The sequence below is a fragment of the Scaptodrosophila lebanonensis genome, unplaced genomic scaffold, assembly GCF_003285725.1.
Source record: "Scaptodrosophila lebanonensis strain 11010-0011.00,11010-0021.00 unplaced genomic scaffold, SlebRS2 tig00000001-arrow-pilon, whole genome shotgun sequence".
Taxonomy (NCBI): Eukaryota; Metazoa; Arthropoda; class Insecta; order Diptera; family Drosophilidae; genus Scaptodrosophila; species Scaptodrosophila lebanonensis.
The window spans coordinates 9,057,282-9,069,835 of record NW_022060529.1 but is presented as its reverse complement, the minus strand read 5'-3'; the positions used below and the strand labels follow the sequence as shown (position 1 = coordinate 9,069,835).

Genomic DNA, 12,554 nt, shown 5'->3' with positions numbered 1-12,554 from the left:
CACGAAAACTTGTTGCGTCGTCAACATCGCAGCAGCAACAACAACAGCCATTATTCAATGCATTTTTCAGTCTGTTTTGTTTATTTTTTTTTAATTTTATTTTTTATAAATTGTTCTGGCAAAATACAAAATACACATACACTCACTTATACTCACATGCATTTTGCGAGGCGCTTCCGATTCGAGTGTGTACTATATAGTATGTGCATTAAATTATTTGTTTACTCGTTGCTGCTCGTTCGCATTGAGAGTCGTGCTTGCTGCCGATCGTATTGCTTTGACTATTGCCATATCGCTCATACGCACCGTACGCCGAGGCTTTTGCCTCAGCATTTGCTCTCGTGCGAAATTCGGGAAAGTGTTTTATGTATTTTTCAAATTGCTTTTATTTTGCAACGCGACCTCGCCGAGTCCAATTTGCTGTCAAACAAATTAAAATGCAGCATGCAAGTCCAGCGTGTTAAATTTATCTATGGGGAAGTAGGAAATGCAACAAATGACAATTTGTTGAGGGTTAGAATGCAACAAATACAAAATATGTCTGGTTCCGTCTATGGAACTGGCACCAAATCACATGTTTAACTCTGTAACGCATGTAATATAACAATTATTTCCCATATTACATATAAATTAAATTATCTATATACCCTCTCTACTGAAGGATCAGCTAAGGATAGCCAAACATTTTCCCTCTTTATTCTCTTTGCTGATCTATTAATTAGACGGATATTCACTAAACTAAAATAGTAAGAACGGAAAATATTTATTCTACTAAACTTTAACTGAATTTGTGAAAAAGTTAATGAACAAATGAATTATATATTTTTAATGCTAAACAATTGATCTTTTTAATAATAAATAAATAAAGAGATTTACCTTGGATACAGCAGACCGGCTTGTCTTCTCATGCTGATCAAACAAATATAGACAGGAAAATATACATAACTATATATTTTTAGCGTTGGGGAAACAGTTTCATTACTAGTGGCATTGAGAATTTTAAATTTGTATTAAAGTATAATTAAAAGAGAAATCAATTTATTTTTCTTTATTATTGAAGTTATTATGACAAATTTAATGAAAAGATTCTAAGAAAATAACGAGAGTTTTTTAACTCTGTTGAAAAAATCCTGGTAACTTTGCAATTTTTAATATACATATATAATATATATAACATATATAACAATATATATAGCATAACATACCTTATTTATTTTTTTAAAGCTATAATAAAACATTTTAAACTATTCTTGTTCAATTTTAATCATCTTTTGTTATTATTAAAATAATACAAAACTCGAAATGCAGTAAATTTGAAAGAGAGAGCTACATTTAGGCAATTAAAAATCAAATTAATTGATAATAATGTAAGTTCAAAGAAATCTCATTTCATGATTATTTGAAGTTTCAATTTGGAAAATGCCCAATTTTTGTAAAACTATGCTTCATTTTCCATTGGCAAGGCAGCTGCCTATATAGTATGTATATGTATACAGGGCACACAATATAGTAGCACAAATTGATATAAAAAAATTCCTGTTTTAATCCGGTCTGTTCAAAACCTATATCTTCATTCTATATAATCCTTAATCCTATTGTTTATAATTTATGTGACCATATATTATAATATGTATGCATTGCATTTTTTTAATTACCCTTTTTTAATGTTAATTTATGTTTTATGACTGAGGGTTACTAATGGATTATTAATGGGTTACTCGAAAAATTGAACCATTAAATGTTTTTTATTTGACTGCTTGAAACGCAAAATTAAAATTTTGTTTCTGATTTTGTTGGTGCTCTTTATTTGATCAAAGCTGTATATATTTTGTGCTTATATTCAGTGGCTCATCATTGTCTGAGTCCGGCAATTTGCAAGCCAAATGCAACTGCAAGTTCAAGTGCAGTGCAATGTGAGGCATTGAGACGTCATTTATTTTGTCTTGCTCGTAGTTTGCGAACTGTTTGTTTTTTCACAAATAATTATGCCATGCTAAAAATGTGAAATATGTAAATGTTATAATCCTTTTAGTGGCTCGGGCGCGTGTCAGAATATGATATGCGCTTTCCACTCGGACCACTTTATGAAATTTTGTGTTGCATTGTCGTCTTTGTATTGCGTCAGTTCATAGCCACCCTTTGTTGTTGCCGGGTGTGGTTGCTGATAAAATTATACAAGCTGTGCCACCCTCTCGAGCAATATAACAAACATTTGCAATCCAATTACAAACTTGATGTAATGGCCCGATATTATGGTCAATTTTTTCCGAAGATATAGTCTTTGCTCCAGCAAGAGGAGTTCTTACAGACTACATTTAGAACACAGCTTTGAAGCACTATCCGAAACTGTTGTTAACAAGGGCTTGCAATTTGTGGTCACAAAGCGATCCATAAGGTCAAGTTAAGTAAAGTCTTAATGGCCAATTGACGGCATGCGTTAGATTGGAATAGTGGAACAAGTACTAAATTATTTATTAAAGCTCGTCACCGAGCAATAACGATAATGGAAACTTCAAATCGCAATGCCGCAATGGCCATGGGATAAAAGACACAGTAACACACAATCTGGCCATAATAACAAACAATGATTTATTTGATAGAAAATTATAAATTTTTTGTGTAGATTTCTATTTATTTTTTTTTTTGCCAAAACACAGCCTCCAAAAGGCGTGTCAATCAAAAGTACATATTTGTAGATTAATCTTTTTCATGCCCAAGCTTTCAAATAAATGGGTTTTTAGGTATGTTTGCGAAGTGCCTCGCACAATGCGCAAATTAAAGTAGGAAGTGGTGAGATTATTGAGGTAGGTCAGGTAGCGTGCAAAAAACGTATATACATATACAAGTATATATGTATGTATATATCAAATAAATCTTAAACAATTCATGCGCAACAATTGGATTTGCCGAAAGCGGCAAACAGACGCGCGCGCTCAAACACATACTCGTACATATGTATGTATGTGTGTATGTATGTATGTGCACACACCTGCCCCCTGGCACTTAGAAACCAAATTGTAACTCAAACTTCAATTGAGTCTAAAAGCCACTTACGCTGCATTGTTGCCTGTTTGTATTGTTCACGCATCTATTTGCTTTTATATAGCGTTTATTTGCTTTGAACTGTCTGTGCATTGGGCAAGGTCAAGCAGGCGCTACGATCTGCTTATGATCGGCGCGTTATTACGAATTAATTTTTGCCGATTTTCGACCCATTGTCTGCTGATGATGCTGGTGCCAGATCGAGACAGGTAGCACAAATTTGTCCTTCTGTTGACATTTTGCACGCGTAGCGACCTAAAATTGGGGTCTTGAGGCACCCACACTTTAGCCTACACCTACGCAAGTGCGCAGCCACGCGCAAGTTTGAATTTGATTTGGCACTGGTAACAAGAGCTGTGCGCACACACTCACGAAACCAATTTTTTCCAGCTTCATACAATTCACAATTCCCATAATCTTTCTAGTATATAATAATACTTACAACACTCATATAGTACGATTATGTACCAACAATACAGAATTAAAAACTTATTTACCACTATTAAGTTTTATTACTACTATTTGTGCTCTGTTTTTGTGAGTGTTTTTTGACATCCGTATTTACCTTTATATTATTCTTATTAACCTGAAAATTTGTTGTTGAGTTTAAAAAATATAGAGTTTGACGTGCAGTGAAATTTCGATGTTTGTCAAATTCTTCAATAAATTTTTCGAGAAATTTTGAATTGTCACGAACGAATTCAGCCTTCCACAAACCATAGCTCCAACCCGATTGTTGCCAAACTATGCGATGATGATGACGATGCTGATTCTGTTGTTGTTAGCCAGTAACTTGTTTTTTCAAACGTCCTTTAAACACACATCATCGCAATCTGCTCATTAGATCACTTGTGAAGCGGCGTGCCTATAACTAACCTCGCATATCAAAGCATATGTACATACATATAGTACGATGCTCATGCATATAAGTACATTGTACATATATACATGCATACTCGTATATAGCAAATACAATAGCACTGCTCACCTCAAGTTCAATGGAAATTCACCATTAAAGCACAGTTATGCATCATCTAATATTTCGATGACTCCTCACTGGCGGCTTTCATTGAAGCTTTACTGCTCTTGTTGCCGAATAACCCCTACAAATATTCACAAAAGTTATTTGCCAATCTTAACTTGAAACAGTTATTACTTTTGATAACACTTCAAAAGTGACTGCAAAAACCTGTAAAAAAATAATTAAGAAATCAACTCCTTAAAAATAATACAAGAAAATCTTTAATTTATATATTTATCCTTATGTACGCTATAGATTAAATTTAATTTAATTTTGTCTCAAAAATAATAAAATATATAATTTTTAAGGCAATTCTGAACTGTCTCTGTTTTTAAAACATAACTTCTTCCATGTTAAACGACAATTTTTCAGTGACAGGTTGGTTGAAATCTAGCTGTGCCCGCTAACAACGGAGTAAGTGAAGAGTAGGCCTTGCAGTTAATATTAATATAAGTATGAAATAATATTGCAGGAGTTGCTAAAAGAGGCGGTTACTAAAAACACGCGGCTTAGCGTTTAAAAACTCACCAGCAAACATCTTTAGAGGACATTGCCCATATACATTTTTTTTTCAGCTCTGGTAACTAGCATTCCTACATAATTATATTTCAGTTATATGGGGGCACCTTTTAAATAATTTACTTTTATTATTAAAAACAAACGGTGATAGGGCGGAAAAGAATTACCACAAACTCTACATTTAAAACATTTATTTTCTTTTGTACCATTTTGACCTTAGGATCAAAGAAGAAAATATGATATACACGTATGAAATATCAACTACTGACCATTTACCTACTCACAAACCTTCAAGTATCTACATCGGTTATCTCAAGTATATTTAAGGTTATTTAACTTATATAGCCCATAAGTAGTACTTATTAAATTTGTGATGAGTAATAGTTAAAAAATGAAATATAAATGTAATAGGCAGGTTGACCCTTAGTTACGGTACACGTGAAGCTTTAAGCACCTAAAAGTGAAGGAAACAACGCATAAAATAGTCAATTGTGGCACGCAGATTAATGGGTTAAAATTACGCAACAGCGACTGAATTGGGTCAGGAGAACAACACAATTGTTGCATAACTCAGAACCTTTTATTGGTGTGTGTGAAATGGAGAAACAGGTTAAGTTCCAACTTGGCTTTCTGATCGGCCAAGGGCGGTGGCGGCGGCAGCTTTGGGATATGGTGGCCTTCAATATGAGCCTTTTGACCGGCCATAAGTTGTAGTTACCACCACCTGCAAAATCTTCCACAGCACTGGTAGTGGCATAATCAGCCGTCAACCGGTTGGTTGAAGTTGCAAGTGCTGCATCCCTGGCCCAAGTTTCGGCACTTCATTAATGAAGCGACGCCGCTGTCACAACCTTGGCAACAGCCAAAAGGAAAGAAAAGACATTACTACACAGCTAAGTATGCAGACAGTGTTTTATTTTTTCGTAAGATAATAAAATGCACGCTACCTACAAGTGCGCAGGAAGCGCTGCCGAAAGTTTGTTATACCTGTCTGACGTCTGCTGGTTGGAACAGGTTGCGGGTTGGCTGACTGCAGTTGACCTCCACAGTTGGCGTTACATTTTTCATACGTACATACATATGTATTATATTATTATTTTTATTTATTTTAGCTGCAGCGTTGCACGCATGTATGTTCGTATATACATACATATGTATATGTATAGTATGTACATGGTTTTAATTGAGTTGAGTTTGAAAAATTGAAAAAATTGCTTGTCGCGTTTATCTCAATATTTGCCCTCTACGTACATACTATATATCTGCAAATGTGCTTCGGATGCTTTGGGCCATAAACGGCTGCATACAAACATACATACATATATATGTACATTCGTACGTGTGTAATTAAGCGGGCAGCATGCAGGCGGCATAGGCTGGAGCTTGTGCGACAGAATGGGGTTACAAATGTCCAACAGCTCGAGAATAAACGCATAAAACATGCTCACACCATCAAGAGCTTAGGCCTAGGCTCGGCAAAACAAAAACAAACAACAGGCAACAGGCAACGTGCCACATGCCGTGCGACGCTGGGCTGGGCTAGAGCTGCGCTTTTAAGCTGGAAATTGTTGTGCAATTAAAATCGCATTTTAGGCCCCCAAACGTTTTGTGAATGGCTGACTGGCTTGCTGGCTGGCCGCTAGGCTTTTTGGTGCGTGCGCTCGGAAACTGAAATGAACGCAGTTGGCAACGCACAGAGCTGCAATCTAAAGACACCCAATGGCAGTCAGCAGCAGGGCGTGTGGGTTGGCTCTGGTATGTGTAAAATGTTATGGCTATAAAGAAATACACAGACATTCAATTTACCATAGCACATTTCTAGCCCGAATTCAAATTTATTAACGTATAATCGCTTCACTAACATTTACAGTTTAAAGTCCGAAAAAGAGTTACCAGCTGCGAAAAATATGCACGCCACCCTGTACATCGTCTATTACTGTCATGCACATTTTTGCTTTCTATTGCAAAGTTTCGCGCTACATATGTATGTACGTACATACATACATCCATTTGTATGTAGAACTTCATACTAAGTACAAGAAAATATAATTATAAAGAGTACTTAAAAACTACGATTAATATGGCCAGCAAGAATCGTAAGTAAGCCATTAAATCGTTTATATATCCTTTTTACAATCTCCGCATCTCCATCTCCGGACAGAAGATGACGGACACACAAGTGTAAACAAAATAAAACCCATGCCGATCGATTTTGGAAATGACTGTTACCTTCTAATGTGTAAATGGCGGAATCAGCACAAAGTTAAGAAACTGATTGTGGACAAGATCGTCGAAGGAATGCTTAAATTACAGGAGTTGGAGCATCTGCCCCATGTGCAACAAATTATAAAAGAATTTGGCAACTTCCCAAATGAAGAAGAACCAAACTAAGTGATGTTCTGATACCACATACATACATATGTATGTATGTACATATGTATATAGATTCATACATATCCCACATGTACATACATAGAGAGTGATGCGAAAACAAAGCCATTAAATTTATGTACATATGTACATACATGCATACATATGTATGCATTTGCAAACATATGTGTACTTGTACATATGTAAGTGGCAATGGGCTATTTGTAGGTTAGGTTGGGCGTCTGAAATCTTTGGGAGTTTTCTGCATTGCGCGACAATAGACACACAGGCCTGCAAACAATCATACATACATACATATACAAAAATACATAAGCATGTTGCTGCAGTTATCCGGCGTGATTAATCTGCATAAAACAAGCACGGCCTTCAAGATCGCGTCGTAGTCTGTGTGACATTAAATTATGCACCTAGGCCTATTATTTTATGCAATTGATAAATTGCAACGCAACAAATATACATACATACATATGTATGTACATACATGCATACATATGTATACATACATGTATATGTACATACGTATGTACGTATGTAAATGTGTGTATGCATGACACATTCGGCGCCGCTCACTTTTCTCATGCATCGTGCAAAGTTTAGAATGATTGTTATTGTTGCTGTTATGTACCCTTCACTTTAGGTGAAAGAAGGGAATATCTATTTGGTTTGTCATTTAACGTACACACATATGTACATATATTCATACATATGCACATTGATGTGTGCACCCATTGCGCCAGATTTTGTGTGACGTCCCTGATAACGGAGGTAGTCAGAACTATTTTAGTGTGGCCAGACGGCTTCAAAAAATGCGTAACGTACAAAAAAAATACATTTAAAATTAACCTTCTCGTGTGCTGCCATTTGCGGACAAAACATTGGACTGAAGCTGTTTTTTTAATGTTATGATATTTACGCTTCTTAGTTCCTGTTTAGTTAATTAGTTTGTAAACAGTACAAAATGTGATCAACCTTGGGCTATAATAAAACCCAAGGAGTGCAGCTAATTTATGATTTTTAGTTGTCGGCTTCATTGCTTACGAAGCTTATCGAAATCCTGATTATAAAATGCAAGAAAACAGTGCAGGGTGTATAACTTCAATATAGCCGAAGATAGGTATTTATATGTACATGCGTTTTGAAAGTTAATTCAGTGAAAATCCGCTCATATGCGTACCAAGATTGTCGTTATAGCCACTTTAGCCGCACTGTTTATAGAAGCTTTCATATGACAACTTTTGTTGTTGTTCGTTGGCTTATGTGGCATTCAATTTCAATGTCAAGGTTGATTGAGTGTAAACCAAATTAATTTATTGACTTTCAATTTGCTTTTTACGACAATACTTTGTCGTTGTTGCATCCTTGTAGGCAGAAAACCAACAAGCTAGAAAACAGCACATAATCAAGTGCATGGGCAGTTGCTTTTAAGTAAATGAGCTGATAATTTTCCCACACGCAAACGCGAAAAGCGGTCAGCCAGCCAAGTGAAATGTTCCACATTTGACGCCCACATTTGTTAGCAAATGTAGTTCATTAGCAAAAACAAAATACATTTAAAAATAAAATAAATTTGAAGGCAATGCGATGTACTGTTTGCTGATAAATTCTATTAAACATGCAAAAATTATATAAGCTACGAAAAAGTCATTGGATCCATGACACAATTCAACTAATTGCATGCGATATGTACATATATACTTTTTTATTTAATACAGTATAAGCTTTAATTCGTTTTGAAACTAATGAAGAAAGCTATTACATTTTCAAATCCAAATGAAGGTGAACAATAAATATTCTTTAGTTAACGTATTAAATATTTCCTAAATTGCAAACTTTTAGTGTTGCTTATTTTACATCTTCGGGCGGTTATATTTTGTTATTAGTTTTATGTGCCTCTTCGAAAAAAAGTAAGCCACAATTGCTTTCGCTTAATTAAATTGTACCAATAATTCCGAGGACAATCAACATACATACCTATTTATATGATAGAATTGAAGAGTAATTTTTCCATGTGTGGAAAATAATAAGGCTGCATATAGTTTGTAAAAAACTTGCTCTGCGTATGGATAGGAAACAGCACACAATTTTGATTTTTTCCTTTTACTCATAAACCTTAAATGTTAACAAACTCTTAAGAATTTCCTAAATTTTAGAATTTTCGTTACCCTTCGAGGCTACTCACGTTTCAAGCATATAGAAATGTTTGCTGTTCAACAGCTGTTAGCATTATTAAGTAAATACAAGCAATTTACAGTTGAGAGACGACCTTATAAACTAAAAATAAAACAATTCAAGCAGCTATAGCAAAACCGATGACAACAACAACCGTTAGCCCCGTCTGTTAGATTAATTGCATTTTGATTACAGACAATTTTGATTACAAACAACTGCAATGTAAGGCCAGTTGCTTTTTCTCGATTGTAAACAGAAAACGGAAATATAAAACGCAAGCCGCGCTGGAAACGCGTCGCAGCTTGGGGTAGGTGGCGCCGACGCGGAAGTTGATTGTATACGAACATATGTATATACATAAGTATGTATATTCAAGTTCAAATACATACATATGCGTAGCGATAGAAAATAACGTGTAGTATTGTTTAAAATTCGAATGGTATTGATAGCAATCCCTTCCCTCTCCAACATTTAGATTGATAGACTAATGGCAGACTTACCTATTGTCGTACTGCGAATACATAAGAATAAGAATACATGTGAACTTTGATGCTGTTTATAGGATTATTATAGGATTGCTTCGGTAAAGTGTTGTGGTTTGTTTCAATAAATACTTATCAATTATAAACATGTGTAACACATTTTTAGTTAGCAACTAATACATCTCGACATTTGGATAGCCAAATAGAGAAAAAGACCAACCGTGCAGCAACCACGACCACTTAGGCTGAACTCAACCGCGAATTTGCACAAATAGAATAAGGCTGTTGAAGAGACCTTGGTAGCCATGGGGGTTCGGGACTTGGGTGCGGAAAGTCAATATCTTCTACGGGGCATCATCATTGAATTGCACGCACGCTAGGCACACAGACAGTTCAAGGTAGCGGGCACGCAATAGGAACAAATACTACAATTTCAGTTGCTTCTTCGCCTGCTGTTTCTCTTGTTTGCGCTCGCGCTGTTGTAGGAACTCTCGACGTATGTCGCTGGAGCGCATCTTCAATATGCAGTTTAGTTTATTGTTTATCTGCTCCGCGGTATGCAAGTCCGTATCAAAATCGTAGTGCTTGAAACGTATATGCGAATGATGGTGATGCAGTCCACTGAGGAAACCAAATGGTGAGGCATGCTGGGGATAGTGACCGGGGCTGTTGGGCGAGTGGGCAGTGCCTGCACTGCCGCTGCCCCCACTCCCGCTGCCAGCGTGAGGAACGGGAATACCGGCGGTGAGAGGGGCGGAAGTGCAGGTTGAAGACGTGCTGGAAGAGCTTGATTTTAGCCAAATTCGTAGCAGTGCCTTTAACTGCCGCCGCTCGACGATCTCGCAGTGCGCTACCGACTCAATTGGTGTGCTCACTGATTTTTTCTGGGGCCAGAATTTGGTATTTTTGTGTTGGTCTATTTCGATGCGCTCGCCAGATACTCCAAGCGTGACATCATACTTAAAGAACCGCTTGTCAATAATAGATAGTCGGTACGTTCGATATATAGGCGCTTCTAGCATTTCGTTGTGGCTAAGCATACGCTCTTCGTATTCCCTTACTTTGTCGTGTGCATTTCCGTTCCCGCTCCCGCCTGTATCTGCAACGCCACCATTTAGATCGATATTCTGTAACGCACGCACTGCCGCCTCGGCCATATTAACTTTGTCCTCTTCCGAAGTCATTGACTTGGTAACCAAGTTGCTATGGTAATCCACTCTCGTCACTGGTGGAAGTGGACGGCGCTCCGCCAGCGTCAGATGCGAGAATCCGAACTTAGAGCAGGGCTCGCGGTTATCCAATGGCGGGAAATCTTCCATGTCGTCATTGTCCTCTGTCATGTAGAGCGCATAGTGTCGTACTGATTTAAGCGGCACTTCTGGATACTGATTGGTTGCTTTAAAGCATACAAAGCCAATGACTTCAATGATCTTGGCGGTTGAAAGAACGCAGATTTTTAGAGGATAGTTGCGATCCGGTTCGGGAAGCATGTTTAAATATACGTTAATACGTTTAGTTTGCATGCCCACCTGGGAGGTGCCATCGAAGCGCGCATACTCAATAAATTTATTCTGCACCTGCTTTGGACTCTTAGCTAGCTGCTCAGACAGCTTACTCCTTACACCCTCGTCAGAAAGTTCGTCGTCGCTGCTTTTTTTCTTTGTCGAAGTACTTGCGGTTTGTTCCCCACGATACTGCTTTGGGGCAACTGTCTTGCGCTTGAAAAAGTCTTTGCGTTCCGGCAGCAGCACCTCTTCGTTGTAGTTGACACTTTTTATTCGCGCCGCCTTTCGCTTCGCAATGTCTAATTTCTCCAGTTTCTGCGCCGTGTTTGAGCGGAAGCGGTGCGCACCCACTTCCGAGTACATTTGTATATCGAAAGAATGTGTGGATGTGTCCAGGTCCTCATCGTCACTTAAATCCAGGCCAGGATAGCAGACGAAGTCTGCTTCTTGCAGCGGTGGATCAGAGTGCCCTGTTCCCATTGACTGTAACAGTGCTAGGGGCGTGGGCGTGGCAGTGTCTGTGTTTTTGCTGGTTGTAGGTCTGTTGGGCAGGGATTTGCGCTGAGGCGCCAAGGCCTTGCGTCTATAGGAATCAGTTGTAGTTGTGGCAGTTTGAAATTTCCTCAAGAAGTGTTTGGGCTGTAAATTTACAGAGAAACCGACGCTGCGTGTTTAAATGAACTTCAAGAGAAAGGGGAAAAAACATACCATGTCGTCACTGAGCATTACAGTCTCACACATGCCGGTGTCGTCGGTGGAGACAAAAGAATTTCTTATGTGCGACAGCAGCCAGTGCTGGTTCGAGTAAGTGGCCATTTATTTTGTTGGCTTTAAACTTATCTCTCTATTTGCCTTCAATTTATTTGTTTTGGTTATTTGGTTTCGATGTTTACGATAAGTTTCTGCGATGAATTCATTTAGTTACGATGAGTAGTTCCAACATTACAATAATTACTGTTTAATGCAATCAGTCAAATAGACGAAAACTTCGGAATATTAATATGTAATAGAATAAATTTTGTTTAAAAATTAAAAAAGTATAGCAATCGCTATTGCAATCGGAAACTGGAGGTGGGAAATATTTTCGCTTGTAGCTGTGACTGCGATAGTCAGCGTTGCATATACTAAAATATACAGGATAATAAAAATAACAGCTAAGAAATATCGGTGACTGAAGAAAAATTAAAAATAGTAATTTTTGTATATATAATTACAATTAAAGAATTTATTTATGAAAAACCTAGCTAGTGCTGTTTGTGGAAACATATAAATCAAATTAATGTCATATTTTATTCCATAAGAAGTATTGCATAAAAGTCCTGTTTCAAAAAACAACTTAGACACAGGCTGTCACTAGACGCAGGTATCAGAAATTGCTCGTCTCTAAGACAAGCCACCATGTTATCGATAAGCCGGTAAGGTAAC

At 37.3% G+C, this 12,554-nt stretch overlaps 1 protein-coding gene across 1 annotated transcript; it reads right to left on the bottom strand.

Moving 5' to 3' along the window:
- Positions 1-9,682: 9,682 nt before the first annotated feature.
- LOC115631564 (stress-activated map kinase-interacting protein 1) lies at positions 9,683-12,068 on the bottom strand. Its single transcript, XM_030528360.1, has 2 exons — positions 11,838-12,068; positions 9,683-11,768 (listed from the first exon to the last, which is right to left on the bottom strand). Exons 1-2 carry the CDS (start codon positions 11,943-11,945, stop codon positions 10,050-10,052), a joined length of 1,827 nt encoding a protein of 608 aa, XP_030384220.1. The 5' UTR covers positions 11,946-12,068; the 3' UTR covers positions 9,683-10,049.
- Positions 12,069-12,554: the final 486 nt, after the last annotated feature.

What these genes read in the sequence shown, in the direction of transcription:
- LOC115631564 (XM_030528360.1), bottom strand. Translation starts at nt 11,945, where the DNA reads ATGGCCACTTACTCGAACCAGCACTGGCTGCTGTCGCACATAAGAAAT. An exon ending in TAATGCTCAGTGACGACATG is followed by an intron (nt 11,769 to 11,837) that starts GTATGTTTTTTC and finishes GTAAATTTACAG; the next exon opens with CCCAAACACTTCTTGAGGAA.